Raw genomic sequence first — 22,713 nt, 5'->3', positions numbered from 1 at the left:
CCACATTTTCAATCCCGACCACGAACCTACGCAGGGTCCGCACCTAAGTGCTACTAAAACCGAGTATCCTGGTTTAAATTAACAATTCTTGCATTCGTGTCTTTAAAAGTCATTTTTTGGCTAAACTAAAAGGAGTAGTAAAAGTTTAAGTAAGAGTGAGATTTGGATGCATTGTTAATGAATTACTCCAAGAGAAATTCTGAAGATAGGAAGTTTTAAGTACAAAAATTCAAAGATCAATTAATAGGAAAGTGAACTTGGATAGGCTTTTGCTAAAGTATCTTTATTTCATTATAAAATATAGTTTTGTAGGATTACACTGCAAGATTATGAAGATATTATTGCGAAGAATACCTCCGTCACAAGTAATTAAAGTTCAAGTACATATAAATCTTTAATGAACAGGATTTACGGTAGTATTGTTAGAAGAAAAATTATGCAAAATTTTAAAGAAGGTGTATTTTTGGTGCCCATCGTCAAAGGTTCCTTTTTTTAAGTTAATGGAGCCCAGTGTTGTATTTTATTGTCTTGCAAAGTAATGTAAGTGAATGATAAGCTTTTAGAGTTATTCTTTACTCTTGTAATAACCAAAGAGATTTGGCTAGTCAAACTATATTAGTTTATGGGACCCCATCATATTCTCCATCTATTGCTATTACTGTTACTAAGGAAAACTGATATATGTAGAGGACCTTAAAGAGTATATTTATGGCGTTATCCAACTATTTGTGTTTTTCGTGTCAGTCAAGATAGAAGCCCCTCACGCCCAAATTTAGTTCTGCACTTAGTGCAGTGACGTTTCGGTATTTCATTAAGTAGTGCTAACGATTGTGGCCGTCATTAGTGTGAGCTCGGTGCGGTTTTGCTCCCCACAATTTACTGCCGTGTGTGTTATTGGTAACTGCCGCTACACACAGTACACAGTGCAATGTGACAGTTTGTATCCTGTTTGCTATTCAAAGGGAAATCTCGACAAAAGTAACTTCAATAACTAACATTCCGTTTTCTCAAATGTATATTTCCAAATTAATGTGCCTAATAGGGCTGGCAACCGTTCGTTTGTTTCATTCATTTATGATTTTACCACTTTCGTTAACTCCCAAGATTAAAGCGCGTTTGGTTGTCACCAAATTCGAAATTATAGTCCGATTCTCTTGTCCGTTAGGCAGAGGCGCGGTCGAACCTGGAAGTCCTGTCAGAGGGCGGCTCCGGCACGCCAGTGTCCTCCGCCTGCTACCGGCTTCAGGTTCTCAGGCCGCCTTGCTATCCAGACACTTCTGTGGACGCCGACTTTCATCACTGGCCGATTCGTATTAATAAACATTCGTATTTAAATAGCACAAATGACTTTTTCTATGTCTTTATGCCTCGTGAAGGGAATACGCAGAGTACGAGTGGGTATTTATCTCGCGTATCGGCCACCTGCCTCGTCCCCTCGTCTCCGTCCGTATGCCTGAAATCGACTTGTGCTGTAGTATCGATTATGTTGGTTTTTCCCACTTTCTGACGCTGGTAGCTTTCTCCGGAGTTCTTTCCTTGACGAATCGGAGCCCTCCGGCGCCTGAGACCTCCACCGGCCGTCGTGGTCCTGAATCAATTAACATTTTGTACTTCTTTTGTCACAGTCAAGCGGGATTTCATTGCATTCAGTTTCTAAAATGTTCGGAAGTTTTATTCCATCCCGGTTAATCGACTTAGTTATTTTACGAGAGAAACACGTGCAAAAGCACTTCGCATCGTTCCCAACTGATGTGGCCACGTGCATTTACGAGTTGTCTGTCATTTGACTATTAAGTGGTGTGTTTTCTTGGCCACCGGGTATCAGAAGTTGCATCTCGGTCGGATTAATGTCTTCAGATGTCACTGTTACGCGATTGCGCTTGTGGAATACGGGAGTGTACGTCGTGTTTCGGAAGTCGTGGACTCCTCAATCCGACCGAGTAGTGCCCGTCTTGAGTCGTGTATAAATCGGGTAGAATATCAATACAAGAATATCTTCCGGTTTCCCGTGTACCTAACCACCACGCCTCTATACCTTCTCATAAGATTCGTAACCTGCTTTCACCTTTGGAATTAGTTTCCCCTCCAGTAATTATTGTCTCGAGGAACTATGATCTTATTACGTGTTCAGTATTATCTAGGTCGTAAGAAGAGGGTCGTTCTGCCCAATAACAAATTCTGTGACGTTATAAGATCCGTTTGTCAAGAGTAATTCTACGTCAGCGTGGCTCCTCTGCTCCTCTTCTCCTTCAGACAGTCGCGCCTCACGAAAAGACTAATGCAACGTGTTTTGAAAGGCAATAATACAGCTGTAACATTGTCTTATGTTCAGATAATCTAAACCACCTCGCCTGTAGTCATATTCGTTCGAGAGGAGCCCTTCCGTTGCGCATAATTCAAGTCAGTGTCCCTCGCTAATTTCAGAGCCCGATCGACCGTCATTGATCCTCAGTAAACTAATTATTCCGCTCCGCTTGTTCAGATATGTGACCACTACAGGAAGTGATCCGCTTCCAGCACCAGCGGCGAGGAGGACGCATTTCGGTTTTTCGAGAGTGACGATTACGGCGCGGTTCCGCAGGCAGCCCAAGACTGCTCCTATGCAGCTCGCCACGCTGGTCCACACAACTGTGTCGACTGTGTCTTCCTCTACGATGTGGCTCCTCTTCCCCACACGCCTCACTGCAGTACCGGACTGACAATTCTTTGCCACCTCCTCTCAACCTCCTCCCAACCGACACTCGTCAAGTCGTGCCATAAACTTCTCTCTTCCAAAATTCGATCGAGTACCTGTTCATTAATTTTTCGATGTGTCCATCTAATTAGCGTCACCTTTCGGAAGCTTATTGTTCACGTTTCACTGGAGTACGAGCCTACACCCCGAACAAATTCGTACCTCAAGAAAAGGCTTTCTAATGCTTCGATTTGTATTCATTGTCTACGAACTCGTCTTTTCAGAAACGCTTCCCTCATTGCTGCCACTTTCCGTCGTATACCCTCTGTACTGTGCCCACAATGAGTTGTTTGGCTGCCCACATAGTGAGACCCTCGTAAGTTCTTTTTGGACGCACTCCGTAACCTAATTCGGTCAGCGTCACTTACACCTTTGTTTTATTTTTCTTGTCCACCTCCTAACCTCTCCTTCGCCTGTCACCCATTCTGTTCAGCTGCTCTTTGCTGTCTGTGGCAAAATTATAATGTTATCAGCAACATTTAAGTCTTACTTTTTTATACTTCGGTCTCGGCTTTGCAGGGACAGCGACCTGGGGGGCTCGTGCCGCATCCACGGGCCCGGGGGCGGAGTGCCGCCGCCGCCGACGACGCTGCTGGCGGAAGAGGCGGCGCCGGGGGCGGCTGCGGGGGACGGCGCCGACGAGCCGGCCACCCCCAGCGCGGACGGGTGCGCCGGGGGCGGGGGCGGCGCCAGCAACGGCTTCCCGGGGGCGGCGCGGCCCGCCTCCCTGCACTGGCACCGCTGCCCCGAGCTGCACAAGGCCATCGACGGCGTGCGCTTCATCGCCGACCACACCAAGCGCGAGGAGGACTCCACCAGGGTGAGCGGCAAGCTGCGGGCGGCCGTAGGCAGGGCTGAAGCCTGAAGCCTGTCCCGGACATTAGAGTCTGGCGAGATAAAATGCCGGCTTCCGTCATTTACGGGATTATTCTGCCTAAACTGTCTAAACTGCGGGGCAACCGTATTTCATTCGCAACTGGAATCGTTCTATCGATATTTTCTTTTATATCCGATTGAATTTTGACTGCGCTGTTCACTTTTGCTGTATTTTACTTTCGATTTCGTATCGACCGACTCGAAAATCTCTCCGGTTGAACGCTGTAACAAAGAATAATTGGGTGCCGACAGAACATAGCATAATATGTTCTCAGCATTTTCGGGAAGAGGATGTACACCGGACATCAGTTTCCTCAGCTCGTATTAAAGGAAATACTGGATTACGAAAGCAGCGTTTTCGTATAGCGAAAAGAATGTTACGGTAACAGAGCGAAATCCAGTCTCATTACTAGATCAAATATGTACTTACCACAAGAAAAGGTTATGAAAATACTTTTCTGGCTCCTAGCTATTCACGAAAGGACTTTAACCTTTTCTACGTGAAAGATCTCTCACGCTCACACGACAGAATTTAAGAACGAGAAGCAACCGTCTGCTAATGTTTTGGGGCATTTAACGTGCCTCTGAAAGCGACGTGGCGCCACGTCCCTTATTGTACTGTACTTCCACGGACTGCTGCGTGAGGCAACTCAGAGCTCGTAGTGCTGACAGCACGAACCTGTAAACTCCTGCGTGCCTCGTCTCAGGAACAGCCTGAAAAAGGCTCAGAAACCAGTTCGTACAGGTAAAGGAATATTTAACCGATGGAAAAATTTTTCTACCGGAGCACAAAAAATGCGAATATGTTTTGTTTGAAAGACTCTGTGGGGTACCAGCTGCCTCATTCTACCTTCCTCGGCACTTGCCAAAAATTTTGGCATGCGAACATATTCGCGTTCTTTTTAACGTGTAACATCCCAAACTCCCAAAAGCCCCCCCAACTGAAACTCACTCACACCACTAGCCAACCACTCCCAGTTGCCCTTTCTCTCTCACTCACTCATTCTCGTTATCTCTTTGTGTCTCTCGGTGACAGCCCCAGCCCCCTTCGCTCTGTCCTACTGCAGTCTCCTCTCTCTCTCTCTCTCTCTCTCTCACTCTCTCTCTCTCTTTCACTGCTGCTCTTTCATTCCTTCCTTCCTACTGCTGCTGTCTCTTCTCACTACCACTGTCTGTCTCTTCCTCTTTGTCGCTGTCTCTCATTATGACTGGCCACTTTCTCCTTCTCTTTCTTCCTCTGCCACTGCATTGTCTCCTTCACCCTTCTGTTATTGCCAACTGCGTCCCACTGCCACGACGTTCGTCTCTCCCTTTCTCTCACACCGCCATTCTCTCCTTCGCCCCTTCTACACCACAGCTGTCTGCTACCTTCCAGTATTTATTACATTACCGTCTCTTTGCTACTATTGCTACTGTCTTTTCTCTCAGAACAAATACTTGAATACTACAACTTCAGGTTCCCAGATGATAACGGACACACTTTACGACATATTTCTCCGTGTTACATCACGTTATAAACTACGTTTTCGCCTCAAACCGGGTTTTACGAGCGTTTTTTACGTGTACACGTAAGGCAAATTTGAACCGCTGTATATCCAAAATGGATAAAGTTATGAAGCAAATTTTCAGGGTTCTTCGAAATCGGCATTTTAACAATACATCATAAAAAATATAGTTATTTTCTGTACATAGCCGTCTCGGTATCTGCGGCTGTGTTTTGGTACCCAAAAAACAAGTTTTTCGCGTAAGTAACGGATAAATATTTTTGAAAACAGGGAGATGGGGAGATGGCTCTTCTACATAAAAACCTAGAGAAAACACCGCTAAAATTTGAGCAATTTTCTGAGGTTATTTATTATTTAGATTTCGTCTATTACCGAATTTTGTGTGTAGAATAGGGTAGTAACTTTGAATCTCTGCACCTCGGAAACGGATGAAGATACGAAGAAAATTTTGAAGGGTGTTCGAGATCGGGATCCCTCCGGTACATCGTGAAAATTACAACCATCAGCTGTGGAAATGTTCGGCTGGGTTTTGGTCACCTGTTGACAGCGAAAATTACAGTAAAAAAAGAAAACAGTTTTCTGTGGTTTTCCGAGGAACAGCCCATGAACTGAATGATGCCTCTTTAAGCCTCTTAAGGGGATACGGAATCGCCTATCCCCGCAATGTTAAAATATGCCTACTATAGGGAACATTTTCTCACAAACTACTGGAGACAGATAAAGTTTTTACTGTATGTGCATTGATATCTTATAACAATAATGAAACAACAGTTTATTGTCAAAGTATTTTCTTACAGAGATATTTTACATTTATTTTTAAGTTAGTTTGTTCCATCACTTTTTACTATATTATCACCCCTAATCTTTTGTAAATCAAGTAATTAAAAAATCGTTGTTTCAGTGTGTAAAAGAAACCCATGTGACTAATTCATTAAAATTTCGGACTTGTAGGTTCAGCAGTACGTGAGATATTGATCCTAGAAGAAGTAAAAGCAAACGGAGAAAGAAGATTAAAACATTCACGATCCATAGTTAATACCCCCTTCACAGTCTTCATAATCATCTTCAAGTCTTCTTTTGCCACGGCTCTGCACTCGTCTTGCTTTTTTCACTAATGTCTTGATTATATTGTCAGCATGCCTTGGTCTGTGCTGATCTAAAGTCAACATAGCACGCACTGTGGGGGAGCCAACATGCAAACCCAACGTTTGAAGGACCTGGCATTTAGTTGTATTCCCAAGACTGAAGGTTGCTACAGCATTATACACAGCAAAGTGTAGAATATTAATTCCGACGAACACTGTTTTTGGGAGACGATGCCATATCACACTATTCGAGCACTCGTTGGGGCTCTGCGTTTTTCCATGAAGACATTTCATCAGAAGGCTTCTGTCAGCCAGGGCTCTGAAAATGGGCCTTATTTCTCCCGTGATGGCTAATGGCAGACTGTGGTGGTGAGTCTTAGTCCCCTATTGTATTTACAGCAGCTCTTTTCGCCTGTGGGGCACAAACCACTGTGGATGCGGTGTGGAAATACAAAGCCCATATAGCTTTCCTCATTTCTTCAAGATTTACTGTATTTTGCCTGATTGCAAGGCCATAGCAGTTCTGAATGTGGTCTATTATGGAATCAGTCAATCTTCCTTTGTCATGTAAGGTTTTCGATCATCTAGTTTTTTCCCTTTCATAACTCATTTTAACCTTCTCAGCCTGGCACCCATTCTCTTCTGCACACGTCCTATACATTCAAGTTTGCTTATATTTACACTGTCCCCTTATGATTTGCTTTCCAAAACATATGTGAATGCTTTAGAGTCACCATCTCCCAGATACTTGACATAGCGAACATTATACCACTCTGAAGAGCGATGAAATTTTTTTTTTCACCCCAGCAACCTCCATGCCACCACTACTACCATAATAATTAGCAACACAGTCATCACTATGTTCATTTTTCAGCCTGTCTATGCATGTACAGTATTTAGACATTATTGCAGCATCAATAACCTTGCCAGCGTGAACACTAGTTGGTGTTACAACACCACTGTTGGAGATGTGACCCCTTTTTTGCCACGTCCCATCAAAAGCTACTGTGAGTCCACGACCGCCATCATTTTCTTTCACTGCTTCTTGCAGAGCTAGCTGCACTGACTTCTGTGCTACATCTCCAGCTGTTCATCCTAGAACATAGTTGTAAGCTCCAAACTTCGAAGGTACACTTGGAAGATTTAGAACACCACATAGCGTATCACCAGCTGCTTTGCCCTTACCAACTGCTCGCAATCCGTAAACCAACCTAATATTTACACTATAAAGTTCAGTTTTCTTGTATCAATTATTTACAGTTACTAAAACAGAACTTGGAAACTTACAGCTGTACTTACAAACATTGCATATTAAATTAAACTGGGCAGCCAGGCCAACATGGAATTCTACTCGTACTTTGGGGACTGATGACCTCAGATGTTAAGTCCCATAGTGCTTAGAAACATTTGAACTCGTACTTTCAGAGAAACGTTTCTTTGACATTTTTTGCAGCACACACTGTTTTCAACAGCTTCGCGCAATATACTCCTATTTGTATTCAAGGTGGCCTCGCGTAAACGTATTGTATTACATGACTGTGTTGCCGTTTAGCGTCGTTCGTTGGTTTGATGTTTATCTATGTTGTGTACAGTGGAACAATATCCGTACTAACAGTTATATGAACAACTGATGTAGCACGTGAGCAGCAGTCGGTCAGTATTGGTACATACTGGTGAAGACTTGAACTGGAATTACAGAGTCTCTCGAACAGTTAAGTTGAAACACTTTCCCCCTTCGTATAATTTCTAACCTTGAAAACAAACGTGGCAAGCTCCTGACATATTTTGTGCATTTCCCCTCAGTAATGTTGTACGAATAATTTTGTGGGCTAACTCCTCACTTGGAAAGAAAGTGTCGACTGCGCAAAAGCGAGCAGTGAGAATAAAATGTGGTGTTCGCCCAGCGACGTCACGTAGGCACCTTTCGAAGGAGCTAGGCATTTTAACTGCGCCGTTCAAAAAAAATGTGTGTGATATCTTACGGGACTTAACTGCTAAGGTCATCAGTCCCTAAGCTTACACACTACTTAACCTAAATTATCCTAAGGACAAACACACACACACCCGTGCCCGAAGGAGGACTCGAACCTCCGCCGGGACTAGCCGCACAGTCCACGACTGCAGCAACTGCGCCGTCACAGTTGATATTTTCGCTAGTGAAATTAGTCATAAATAATCCTTCACAAGTTGAAAAGAACAGTGGTGCGCATACAATAGTAGAGGGAAAATGACCTTTATTACGCAATGTTAAAGCTATCCGTGGTTCAGAGAGGAGTTCAATATGCAGCAATAAAAACTTTCAATCATTTGCTTTGTAACATAAAATGTCTATCAGGTAGCGAAGCAACTTTTAAAAATAATTTAAAACCATTTCTGCTGGACAATTCCTTCCATTTCATTGACAAATTTCTACTTAAAAACTGGTACCCAGTTTAAAAAAAAAAAAAAAAAGGAAACCTTGTTTTAAGTGGGAATAAAATAATAGTGTGTTCTTGAATGTTAACACTAATAATGTATACATATCCTGTAAACTGACTCGTTAATACCATTTCGATAAAAGAATCGTCGAAACTATGTACGGAACACGTAACAAACATACAGTCGAATTTGAAGATAATCAGTCGAGTGAGACACTCGTATCGAATTAGAAGCCAACTTAGCGGCGGGGTTAATTCCAAAAAGTGTTGCTGCCCTGCAGAATTTATTCGGTACACTCGCTGATGGCGCAGATGCTCGGTATACTGCGAGTGCGCGCAAGCAGAGGCGCAGGCGTGTGATTCGAGCGATACGTGCGTTCACATGTAGACGGCGCCTCTGCTGACGCTTGCCGCAGGTGAAGGAGGACTGGAAGTACGTGGCGATGGTGCTGGACCGGCTCTTCCTGTGGATCTTCACGCTGGCCGTGCTGGTGGGCACGGCGGGCATCATCCTGCAGGCGCCCACGCTGTACGACGACCGCGTGCCCATCGACGTGCGCCTCTCCGAGATCGCCACCACCACCGCCAAGCCGCACATCGGCAGCGCCCTCTAGCCGGGTGAGTCGCCGCCGCGCTGCCGCCTGCTTCCTGGCGCGACGGCAGCAGTCTCTCAGCTACTCGTACGCAGGACGGGGGGCGGGGGCGGGGGCGGGGGCGGGGGCGACTTGCGCACAACCCACCTTCCTCTCCGCTCGGCGCATTACGTCACTGCCGACAAGCTCTGTTTGCGCGATATGTGAAGGAGACTCCCCGTCGTTAACGGTACTGATGCTAGCACAATACATTCCGCAATATAGTGCCGTGGAAGGATAATATTTCGGGGTTTCTGTCGAGGCCGAGAGGAATTCATTTCGCTCCCAGTGAATTTCCGAAAAGTACTCGAAAAAGTGAATTACAGAAGATCGGTACGCAGAGGTGACAAAAGTCCGAACCCAGCGCCGCACTCGGTTCTGGCCGGCACAGTGCGCCGACTCGCAGCGGCACGGACCCGGTAGCGGCCTGCAGAAATACTGAACGCTGCTGGCTGTCTGGCCGTCCACACTTGCGCGAGTGCTGCCGGTGCAGTGTTTTGTGGACACACGTACCTCTCGACCGCCTCCCGTAAATGTTCGATGGGAATCGTGTCGGGCGATCTCGGTGGCCAAATCTTTCGCTCGAATTGTCCAGAATGTTCTTCAAACCGACCGCGAGCTATTGTGGACCGGTAATACGACTCCGTTCTTTGGGAACACGAAATCTACGGGAAGCCGGACATAACGTTTTCCGCTCGACGGTCGGTTCAGTTGGACCATTCCACCGTTGGCTCGTCGACAACTTGGCTCCGCGGCTTCGTGAGGCGCGCACCACAGCACCACAGCACCACACTCTAACCCTACCAGCCTCACCGGGCCTCAGCTTTCCAGGCACTGCTGCCGTAGCTGACTAACGCCAAATTCCGTAACGGACACGTCCACCGAACGCCCCACCGTGGTTTCTGCGGCTGTTTCGCGCAGTGTCGCCTGCCTCTACGCAGACGCCGCTGCTCTCGGTCGTCTAGTGAAGGCCGTCCGCCGGTGCGCTGTCCGTGGTGGCAGCGAATGCCTCAGACCTGCTATCCTCGGCACACTTTGATATCGGAATACTGAATTCGCTGACGATTTCCGAAAGCCAATCTCACATGCGTTTAGCACCGAGTTCTACTCCTCGTTCAAAAATGGTTCAAATGGCTCTGAGCACTATGGGACTTAACTTCTAAGGTCATCAGTCCCCTAGAACTTGGAACTACTTAAACCTAACTAACCTAAGGACATCACACACATCGATGCCCGAGGCAGGATTCGAACTTGCGACTGTAGCAGTCGCGCGGTTCCAGACTGTAGCGCCTCTAACCGCTTGGCCACTCCGGCCGGCACTCCTCCTTCGAAGTCTGTTAATTCCCGAAGGCTACGCCATTGCTTCCTCTGCCTCGCGTAAAACATGAGCCAGTAATTTGTTTCTCGTGCTCAGGGCACTGTTCTCCCTTATTAAACAGTTGATTCGAGCCACACTCACGTGGGACACCATTTCACACGAACCACCTGAATACAAACGACAGCCCCACCGATGCGCTGCCCTTTTACACCACGTGTACGCCACACTACCGCCTTCTGTGTGTGTGTGTGTGTGTGTGTGTGTGTGTGTGTGTGTGTGTGAATATCGTTGTCCCATTACTTTTTGTTACCTAATTGTATAACGAACAACCGTGCGGTACATGGACAAATGAAATTCTTGGCTGCTCAGATATCACCGTATTACTCGTTGCTCGCAATAGCACAACAGCTTTCTTGACACTAAACAGAAACGTTCATTTTAGTTGTGGCAGTTTTCGGAAATGGCAGATAGGATGAGGTCAGCTGTCGGTGAGCACACGCGTGATTCCTAACAGTTGCCACGCCGCCAACAGTTGTCAGTCAGTAATCGGTAAATAATTGTTTTATTTCGTTTAGAACAGTTGTTCCAGTAGACGGTTACGTAGAAAACAGGACACGTAGACGACAAATTACGCAGTTCAGTTGTTTCATTTGTAATTAGTTGTTACTCTGGCCCACTGAAATGATCACTCGAAGCTCGTCAGATTTATTCCCACCGTTCTGCAAGCGCCTCGGCCGCTGATACACGACGCCGTAGTTCTAAAGGCGGCGGGTCCCGCACGTAAACATTGCGCCGTTCTTGGCCCCGCACTTTCGCACGATATATTGACATAATACTATCGCAAGTATTACTTACTCAAGTTTTGTGTTGTTACTCTTTGTTTTTCTGTTGTACCGAGTTCTTCGTTGTTTGAGATTAATAGTGCCGAACTGGGCTGTGACTTTACGTGAAAAGAGTAGTCAGACAACCAATCATAATTTTCCCAAACATACAGAGATATGTCATCTGTAGGTTCTCAGGAAGAGCTGATGGCTGTAACATTAAAAAATGCTACTCTCGGAGGAAAAATTTTAAACATCTATGGGCCGAACTGTGGAAATTTCGACAAATGAAGATTTGAAAGTAGATTGCTGTGCCTACATTACATCTTATCAAAACCGCTTCTGCAGTTGTTCCATCCCGTAGACAATAGGTGTAAGGAAACGATAGAAGGAAACTCATAAACGCAAGACTAACATTCTAGTTGCGCTAGAAGACAAAAACATGCCGTATCGAGGATGAAATTAAAACACTTGAGAAAAAACTTAAATTACTGAGAGAAAACTAAGTGTTTAGCAATAGAAAACAGTGCGCTGAGAAATAAAAACAAATTACTGGCTCGCGCTTTAGGCGAGACAGAGGAGGAAATGCCATAGCCTTCGGTTTCTTCACAGTGCTGAAGTACAGCAGATTTTACGAAAAGTCTTTACAGACACCGCTGCACGACGAAAACCCTTTGAAGTCAATAGGTGTAAGTAACACCTCGCATTCACGCCCTTTCTCCAGAAAGTAAGTAATTTACATGACGTGATGGGTGCACCACTAGCAGGATTTCTAACTTTGCAAAAGATGTGTCACTCTGGCATTTTGATTAGTGTGTCGAGTAAGCTCAAGATGCTGTATAATTATTCAGCTGTCAAGTAACTGTAATTGCGACGTTTTCTTCTTACTTTATGTCTGCATACGAAGATGTTAAATACTGTTGCTGATTGTTATGCACAAAATGTGTTTACTACACCAAAAACTGATTCTTGCGTATGCAGTACTACTGAAATTCTCGAATGTTCTGTGTTAAAACAGCCAGAATATATTTTTTATCACGTAGCTTGTAACCTGTTACAAGTTATTTGATAAAAAATATATTCGGTCTGTTTTAATCACAAGTTATCTGATAGAAAATATATTCTGCCTATTTTAACACGGAACATTCTAATGTACTTTCACCGAGTGCCTACTTATAGTTTCCCGTTCACACTCAGCACCTGCCTCTCACCGCCGCAGTCTCCCTTTTATCCCCCCACTGTCTCCACCATGCCCAAGACTTCTGGGGGATGCAACTTATTTTTTCCCTGTACCAGTGTTTAAAATTTCGGTCCGAAATGCGGCCCTACCCTACACCTACACGTTATAGTTCGTCCGGCTGGGAGGGTGCAGAACCCCCTCCCATCTACACTTTTCGTTTCCTCTATCACTCTGTCTTGCTCCCACTGCTTTTACCTGTATTCATCTCCCTTTCTCTTTTACCGCCACTGTCTCTCACTGGCCATCAATACGCCCTCTCTCTTGGGCTCGCACTGCTATTTACATCCATCTCTCTCTCTTTTTCACTGCAACTTTCTCTCTCCCGCCCATCCTCTCCTCTGTCTTCCTGTCTTCCACTCTTACAGCTCAAAAATGTTCGCATGTTAAAATACGTGGTGAGGAAAGCAGAATGAGGCAGCTGGTTGCCTCTTTACTGTCAGAGCCTTATAAAGAGGAACGTGTTCGCCTTTTTTCTGTCCTGACAAGCGCATTTCTCCGGTGGTTCCCTTCTTTTCCCTGCTACTGCAGGATGTGCTGCTTATACAAAACGAATTCTATATGTCGGGGAAGTTTTCACATTTTATTTATAGGGTTCGAAACGCTTATGTACTCGACACATATAAGCAACAAGCAAGTACGCATGGTGTAAAATTAATAGAAAATCGTTTTCTTTACGTTTTTCTGCATTCTTCGCTGATCGTTTGCTGTTAATCGAAAACGCGCGGCTTATGATCTATAACTTAAAAAAGTGAAAATATAATTGGAAATGTTGTCCTGAATTTAAAGTCTTCGCAGTTTTACATGATTTTTGGCAGTCATTTTAATTTGTTTTCAGGCATATAGAGACCCTTTTAGCCTATTTTTATCACTGCAGTGTCACTGTGAGCATAGCTGTACAGGTGTGGACTGTCCATTATACAGTGACAGCGCACTGTAAACTTTTATTAGTATGATTAAAAACATAATTCCATGACTGCCGAATCGTTGTGATGACATCTCCACTTAAGTAGTTCGGAATTTCTAGTGAGTTTTGATGTAGTTTTTCTTTTTACAAAAGTACCTCTTGCGGATTCCTTGACGCTAATTGGTCAACAGTTTGAATTGGACATCACTGCTTTGTTTCGACACGCTCTTTCCTCAACTTATTTTATGATCAACCAGGAATATTTTGAACAGTCTGACGGTGTCGCCATGGGGAGCCCCCTGTCTCCTCTGGTGGCTAACCTTTTTATGGAGGATTTTGAGGAGAGAGCGCTTGAATCAGCGTTTTGTAAACCAACAATTTTTTTAGATACGTCGATGATACTTTCCTAGTGTGGCCCCACGGAGAAGAAAAGTTAATGGAGTTTTTTCAACATCTTAACTCCATGCTCGAGAATATCCGGATTAGCTATTGAACTAGAGAAAGATGGTTCCCTTCCATTCCTGGATGTTTTTTTTTAACCGGAAGAGTGACGGCTGGGTGGAACATTCTGTTTATCGTAAGCCCATTCTTATTGATTTGTACTTGCGTTCTTCAATTTGCCATCACGCATCCCAAACATGAGTGTACTTAAAACCCTTGTGCACAGGGCACATACGGTGTCGGATACAGAGAATTCGCCTAAGAATCTTGCACATTTAAGGGCGGTGTTGAGAGACAATGGATACTCGACCCGGCAAATTAACACAGCCTTCTCAACTAGAGCCAGGACCCGGGAAATGGATAAAGAGGAGAGCGCGCAAGCCAAGTCCCTAGCTTTTCTTCCCTTCGTTGGAAATATCTCCTTCAGAATAGCGAGAATTCTTAATAATTATCAGGTGAAAGTGGTTTTTCGTCCACCTTCTAAGATTTCGGATTTGCTGGGATCGGTGAAGGACGATTTGTTACTGCGGAAGGCGGGAATTTACAAAATACTGTGTCAATGTGGTACGGCCAATATAGGACAGACAACGTGTACAGCGGAAGAGCGTTGTACGGAACATCAACGTTGCACTCGCCTACTGCAACCCAGTAAGTCTGCAGTGGCGGAACATTGTATTTCCAACGGACATTCAATGCAGTACGACAAAACTTCGATTTTGGCCACAGCAAGAACTTTTTGGGACTCCACTATCAAAGAATCGGTGGAAATACGCACCGCGGGAAATCTAATGATGGAGAACGTCTTCGTCGTCATCCTTCATCCGCCCCATCCTCTGCTCTGGCCATCCCTCCTGGAGCTCCGCCCCTCCCGTCCAAATCCCGGAACGCCACGCACTCCGCCTCGCCTATCGCATCCGTCTCCCATCACCCACACGGATCCTATGCGGCCTCACTCCCTTCCCGCACCTTCTCCTTTTCCTCGAACGGATGCTGAACCTTTAAACCTCCCGCTAGTTCGATCCCCGTCACCCACTTGCCTCTCCCACCCTCGCCCATCCCGCCCGCTACTGCGCCTGTACTCGTGCATCCCACGTGCTCTCCATCTTCACACCCTCCGTACCCTAACCCGAGGTGGCTTCCACCGACTCCCCCTCCGTGACGATGTCTTTGTCCCGTCCATCTCCCCCTCCTACCAGCGCTGACTCTCCCCTCCCTCCTTCACCCAGGGCTCCCTCTCTGCCTTCTCACCTTCCTTTTCCCTCCTCCTCTCTCCCACATCTCCCACTTCCACCCCTCTCCCCGGGCTTCCGCCCCCCCTCTGTCTCACCTCCCCTCCTACTCTCCCTTCTTTCTCCCACTGGCTCCACCTCCCCCCCTTCCTGCCCTCCTACCTCTCCCTTTGACCTGGAGGCCGCCCCCCCCCCCTTCGCCAGTGTGAGTGCTTTGCCGATGCTCGTCGCCAGTGTTTTCCGTTCGTCAGTGTCTCTCAGTTTGTGTACTGTGTCTTCGTCAGTGTTTTCTACTACGTTCGTCTCTCCACCTGGACGTCTTCATCTGTTTTCAAATGGTGCCATCCTTCATTACAGTGTCTTCCGTCGAACGACTTCTGATTTCTTGTGTAGTGTTTTTTTTATGTTTTCCATGCCTTCCGTGTATTTATGTTGTGTCTTTTGGACGAAGAGCGGCGTACGTAGGCCGCTGCCGGCCCGCCTCAGGTGAGGCATGAAATCACAATAAAGGGGGAAAAAAAGTCTTCGTCAGTCCTCGTTCGGCTCACTTGAAGATAGCTGGCAGTTGTCTAGCCGACCGGCTGCAAGCCCCACGTCTCTTTGGACGACACACAGGCGCACCAGGAAGTGGAACGGGAATCCTGGAGGGAAGACGACCTTCTTTTCGCGGAACAGTATTGAGAAAATTTAGAGAACCGGTATTTGAAGCTGACTGGGGAACGATTCTACTGCCGCCAACGTAAATTTCACGCAAGGACCATAGAGATACGATACGAGAGCTTAGGGTTTATACGAAGGGATATAAACAGCCCTTTGTCCGTCACTCTGTCTGCGCGTGGAACACTAGTAGTGGTACGCACCGTACAGTGGCCGAGACAGGATGATCTTCAGTAGGTGAATGTTCTAGAGCGTCTGGGATACAGCCTCGGTGGCAGGTACGTGATTTGGGATGGAGAAACGAAAAGTGAGGTGGTGTTAGCGATGTTGAGGATTTGTGGGGAGTGGTAACATTTGAGGTGGTCAGAGATCTATACATGATTTGCACGGGGCAAGATGACGATCTCGGAGCTGTGTACGATAGGTGTGAAATTTATTCGCACGCTCGGCCTATTAGTAGTTTTAATCTGTTGTAGGTTTTCTTTTGGATTGTTAGGTGGAGATTGAAATTTAGCTGTCGATCGCGTGTCGGTGTTTACGTTTCAGTAAAATTAATTGGGCGACTGTGGATTGTAAGGTAGGGGTCAGGGAAATGGAAAGTGTGGCTGGGTTTTTGTAGGATAGAGACTTAGCGATAGCTACAGCAGGTGGTGGGATTATTGAGGACCGACAGGAAAGCAGCGGCGTCTGTCTGTTACAGGCGCTGTACTGGACGGGGAGTGTTCCGGGAATGTCAGCTCCGCACAGGGCATCGAGAAGAGGTGACGGATGGATTCCAGGTGCATTCGTGTAGGGGGGTGGAAAATGTGGCAGTAGATGTCGTTTATTGATTCCTAAGAAGGACAGTTATACAGAAAGAACGCAGTCGATTGCAGCTGCATACTAGTAGAGGCAAGAATGTCGCATATACAGTAGCAGGCTTCTTCACTCTGTGGTAATAGGAAGACAGAGGGGGGGGGGGGGGAGGGGAGGTCAGTGGTTGTCGAGTTTTTGATACGGGAGCCCGTTGCAGTGAGTGTGACAATTGATCTGCAGGAAAGTTAGGACGGGTACAGGTGGAGAGATATGCTTGTAAGAAATGTCCACTTTTGGCGAGAGACAGAAATTGACAGAGAATACGTAACGTCTCGGCCCCCACACGGCAGCGAGGCCGCGAGCAGTGGCAACAGGGCAGAGGCTGTGCAAGCCACGAGCCGCAGCGAGCGGCTCTCGCGTGCAACTGGCCCCCCGCATCCGTATCCAGTGCTCACTGCGCCGCGGGCGACGAGCGAGGCGGGGCGGTCAGCAGCCGCCACAGCCGGAGTCGTGTGAAGTTAGCACCCTTTTTTTCAGAAATGTATATTTTTTTCAGAGTTCTTGATAGATATGAAATAGTTCTAGAGTTCTTTGTACAAAATTTCAATAGTTCTGCAGAATTTAGCGAAGAAAACAACAATACTCGAAAAAATATTCGTATCGAAAACATTCTTTGTCAATTTTCGCAAAATGTAAATAAGTACGACAGTTCTGAGCACAGTTCTGAATAGAGCTCCAAGAGTTCTATCGAAAATCCCAGTAACATTTTTTTGCGCAGCTAATAGTTTACGAGATAATTGCAATTTAAGGAGAAAATCTTTTCACTTACTGTGAAGTTGGCACCCTTTTTTTCAGAAATGTATATTTTTTTCAGAGTTCTTGATAGATATGAAATAGTTCTAGAGTTCTTTGTACAAAATTTCAATAGTTCTGCAGAATTTAGCGAAGAAAACAACAATACTCGAAAAAATTTCCGTACCGAAAACATTCTTTGTCAATTTCCGCAAAAAGTAAATAAGTACGACAGTTCTGAGCACAGTTCTGAATAGAGCTCCAAGAGTTCTATCGAAAATACCAGTAACATTTTTTTCTGCAGCTAATAGTTTACGAGATAATTGCAATTTAAGGAGAAAATCTTTTCACTTACTGTGAAGTTGGCACCCTTTTTTTTCAGAAACTTATATTTTTTTCAGAGTTCTTGACAGATATGCCATAGTTCTAGAGTTCTTTGTACAAAATTTCAATAGTTCTGTAGAATTTAGCGAAGAAAACAACAATATTCGACAACATTTTCGTATCGAAAACATTCATTGTCAATTTTCGCAAAAGTTAAACTCGTACAACAGTTCTGAGGACGGTTCTGAACAGAACCCCAAGAGCTCTATCAAAATCCCAATAACATTTTTCTATGGCTATAATAGTTTATGAGATAAATTGATTTAATGTGGGACACACTTTCTCTAAAGAAAATATAAATATATTCGTACAACAGTTCTGATGACAGTTCTGGACACCACGTGAAGAGTTCTATCGAAAATCCTGGTAGTATTTTTTTGTGCAGGTAATAGTTTAAGAGGAAATTGCAACATAATTAAGAACTCTATAAGAGCTCCCACTGTGAAGCTGGCACCCTTTTTTACAGAAATATATATATTTTTCAGAGTTCTTGATAGATAAGCCATAGTTCTAGAGTTCTTTGTACAAAATTTCAATAGTTCTGCAGAATTTAGCGAAGAAAACAACAATACTCGAAAAAACTTTCGCAACGAAAACATTCTTTGTCAATTTCCGCAAAATGTAAATAAGCACGACAGTTCTGAGCACAGTTCTGAATAGAGCTCCAAGAGTTCTATCGAAAATCCCAGTAACATTTTTTTGTGCAGCTAATAGTTTGCGAGATAATTGCAATTTAAGGAGAAAGTCTTTTCACTTACTGTGAAGTTGGCACCCTTTTTTCCAGAAATGTACATTTTTTCAGAGTTCTTGATAAATATTCCATAGTTCTAGAGTTCTTTGTACAAAATTTCAATAGTTCTGCAGAATTTAGCGAAGAAAACAACAATACTCGAAAAAATTTTCGTATAGCAAACATTATTTGTTAATTTTCGCGATAAGTAAATTCGTACAACAGTTCTGAGGACAGTTCTGAACAGAACCCCAATAGGTCTACCGAATATCCTAATAACAGTTTTTTGTGCAGCTAATAGGTTACGAGATAATTGCAATTTAAGGAGGAAACCTCTTCACTTACTGTGAATTTGGCACCCTTTTTTTTTCAGAAATGTACATTTTTTTCAGAGATCTTGATAGAAATGCCATAGTTCTAGAGTTCTTTGTACAAAATTTCAATAGTCCTGCAGAATTTTGCGAAGAAAACAACAAAATTCGTATAAATTTTCGTATCGAAAACATTCTTTGTCAATTTTCGAAAAAAATAAATTCGTACAACAGCGCTGAACAGAACACCAAGAGCTCTATCGAAAATCCTAATAACATCTCTTTGTGGCGGTGATAGTTTATACGGTAACTGTTTTGATGGAAGACCTACTGTATCCACAGAAAAAAATTAAATCTTGCAACAGTTTTGATGAACAGTTCTGGATAACACCCCAAGACTTCTATCGATAATCATAATAACATTTTTTGTGGTTATAATAGTTTGTAAGATAATTGATTAATTGTGGGACTCACTTACTCTAAAAAAAATGATGTCTATTCGTATGTTCTGATGACAGCTCTGGATAGCAATGTAAGAGTTCTATCGAAAATACTGGTAACATATTCTGTGCAAGTGTATTGTTTAGTGTATCCTGAAGAAGAGTTGTTAACGGACCTGTACATCACAGCCTGTAGTTTTTACTGGTACTTTGAAATTTAATAATGCAAGACTGTCAATAGATTCAAGAATGAAACTTTTATCAAAGAATTGGTATATTGTGAGCTCCAGGTGAAAAAAATTGTAAATCTGTGGAATACACTGTGCAGTGAATATTGATGTTTTCTTTCATACTGAATTACACGTAAATGGTATTTTAGGTTCAATGTACTTAACGCTATTCCAAATAAAAGATAAAAAACAAATTTTATTCTTTGAATTATTACATTGTTGAAACAGCAAACCAGTAATATTTACGTTTCATGTTTTGATTATTTTTAAAAAATGTATTTTAAGAGTAAATTTTTTTAATGATTTAAGAACATAATATGAGATACTGCAGCTTAAAATACTTAATCCATTGTTGAGTAATGTGATTCAGTGTGTAGGCAAGCACTATATTGTTATTCATCCATAGCTTTGTTTATGTAGCTTTAATAGTGGATGAGATACCGGTAACAGTATCTCGGTATGCAAACACGTTGATTACAGAAAACTGAAACTAAAGATTTGTATTTTTTGTATCTTTGTATCTGCTTATCACTAGGCCGCTAATTTAGTCTAGTACTGAGTGATAAAGGAGCTCAGAGTGTTTGAATGACATTGTTTCTCAAGTATTGTACATTAATATAGCGGTGTACTGGTGTCCATCAAGTAAGTTGCATAGTAACCACGCCAACCGCACTCCACCAGAGCTCATTGTACCTCTGGTGCGCTTCTCGACAGGTGTGACACCACCTGGTTAGTGGCGTGTGTGAATGTATCTGCCCTCTCAGCCATCTGTTTTGCACTGACGAGCCTTCTCTCTTTGAATCATCTAAGCGTGCACATCCCACGCTTCCACCTACAGTTACTACAATCAGTCTTAAGAAGGTGTACCGGCATTTGTACAGTGCTGAACATTTAGACTTTTTGTATTTAGTAGAATATATATCCGGATTTTCGGTTATCCGGATTACTTCCGGTCCCACATAGTCCGGATAAAAGAGCTTCTTGTGTACCGCAACTGCACAAAGTAACATTGTTTATGTCTCACATAATTCCAAAATAAAGGTGAGAATTTACGATCCGTCCTCATAGCTGTACTTCTAGCAGTACCTCATCTCCTGCTTTCCCAATTTCGCAGAAGTTGTCCTACGAAAATTGCAGAAGTAGCACTCCTGGAAGAAAGGATATTGTGACGATGTTCCTTCGTCACAGCCTGGGGTTAGAGACCCGGCCCAGTACACAGTTTTTATCTGCCAGTAAGTTTCACATCGGCGCACACCCACTGCAGAGTTTCGATAGAACTCTTACATTGCTATCCAGAGCTGTCATCAGAACATACGAATAGACATCATTTTTTTTAGAGTAAGTGAGCCCCACAATTAATCAATTATCTTACAAACTATTATAACCACAAAAAATGTTATTATGATTATCGATAGAAGTCTTGGGGTGTTATCCAGAACTGTTCATCAAAACTGTTGCAAGATTTAATTTTTTTCTGTGGATACAGTAGGTCTTCCATCAAAACAGTTACCGTATAAACTATCACCGCCACAAAGAGATGTTATTAGGATTTTCGATAGAGCTCTTGATGTTCTGTTCAGAACTGTTGTACGAATTTATTTTTTTCGAAAATTGACAAAGACTGTTTTCGATACGAAAATTTATTCGAATTTTGTTGTTTTCTTCGCAAAATTCTGCAGGACTATTGAAATTTTGTACAAAGAACTCTAGAACTATGGCATTTCTATCAAGAACTCTGAAAAAAATGAACATTTCTGAAAAAAAGGGTGCCAAATTCACAGTAAGTGAAGAGGTTTCCTCCTTAAATTGCAATTATCTCGTAACCTATTAGCTGCACAAAAAACTGTTATTAGGATATTTGGTAGACCTATTGGGGTTCTGTTCAGAACTGTCCTCAGAACTGTTGTATGAATTTACTTATCGCGAAAATTAACAAATAATGTTTGCTATACGAAAATTTTTTCGAGTATTGTTGTTTTCTTCCTTAAATTCTGCAGAACTACTGAAATTTTGTACAAAGAACTCTAGAACTATGGCATATTTATCAAGAACTCTGAAAAATATATAAATTTCTGAAAAAAAAAGGGTGCCAACTTCACAGTAAGTGAAAAGACTTTCTCCTTAAATTGCAATTATCTCGCAAACTATTAGCTGCACAAAAAAATGTTACTGGGATTTTCGATAGAACTCTTGGAGCTCTATTCAGAACTGTGCTCAGAACTGTCGTGCTTATTTACATTTTGCGGAAATTGACAAAGAATGTTTTCGTTGCGAAAGTTTTTTCGAGTATTGTTGTTTTCTTCGCTAAATTCTGCAGAACTATTGAAATTTTGTACAAAGAACTCTAGAACTATTTCATATCTATCAAGAACTCTGAAAAAAATATACATTTCTGAAAAAAAGGGTGCCAACTTCACAGTAAGTGAAAAGATTTTCTCCTTAAATTGCAATTATCTCGTAAACTATTAGCTGCGCAAAAAAATGTTACTGGGATTTTCGATAGAACTCTTGGAGCTCTATTCAGAACTGTGCTCAGAACTGTCGTACTTATTTACATTTTGCGAAAATTGACAAAGAATGTTTTCGATACGAATATTTTTTCGAGTATTGTTGTTTTCTTCGCTAAATTCTGCAGAACTATTGAAATTTTGTACAAAGAACTCTAGAACTATTTCATATCTATCAAGAACTCTGAAAAAAATATACATTTCTGAAAAAAAGGGTGCTAACTTCACACGACTCACAGCCGGGCAGCGCGCCGCCTCGCCACGACAGCTCACAGCCCCGCGCGCAACTGCGCCTCTTCAGGCGGTCATATCTCGGCTTCTGTCGATCAGAGCCGAAGCGAACTGAGAGAATCGGTCGGCTCTTTGCATTAGACGTGGTCCAGAGTGCACCTTACGTGGCTCATAAAAGCACTCGTCCTACACTGCCAATTCCCGAGAGCCCCCCCCCCCCCCCGCCCCCCCGCCCAAAAAAAAAAAAAAAACAAGATTTTGGGTACCAAAAGTACCAATTGTGTGCATTGGGTACCAAAAGTACCAATTGTGTGGAAGGCCACTTCTATGATTTCTGTTCGTGTGACGTCGTCAAAAATTTTACCGTACGTTCCTAGGCTAATATTCTCGCAGAAATTCGAAACCTTTTTTGGTATCATTGTCCGTTACCCGGA

The 22,713-nt window shown here is 43.5% G+C and overlaps 1 protein-coding gene across 1 annotated transcript in view; it reads left to right on the top strand.

Moving 5' to 3' along the window:
* LOC126109559 (acetylcholine receptor subunit alpha-like) overlaps positions 1-22,713 on the top strand; it is a 446,478-nt gene that overhangs the window by 410,970 nt on the left and 12,795 nt on the right. Inside the window, exons 11-12 of the mRNA XM_049914574.1 lie at positions 3,254-3,554; positions 9,034-9,235. Of these exons, the coding sequence (XP_049770531.1) occupies positions 3,254-3,554; positions 9,034-9,231 (499 nt within the window). The 3' untranslated portion in view covers positions 9,232-9,235. The remainder of the gene's footprint in view (positions 1-3,253; positions 3,555-9,033; positions 9,236-22,713) is intronic.

Source organism: Schistocerca cancellata, chromosome 12, assembly GCF_023864275.1.
Source record: "Schistocerca cancellata isolate TAMUIC-IGC-003103 chromosome 12, iqSchCanc2.1, whole genome shotgun sequence".
NCBI lineage: Eukaryota > Metazoa > Arthropoda > Insecta > Orthoptera > Acrididae > Schistocerca > Schistocerca cancellata.
Note: the sequence above shows the minus strand (reverse complement) of the source record. Positions and strands in the feature narration are given on the sequence as shown.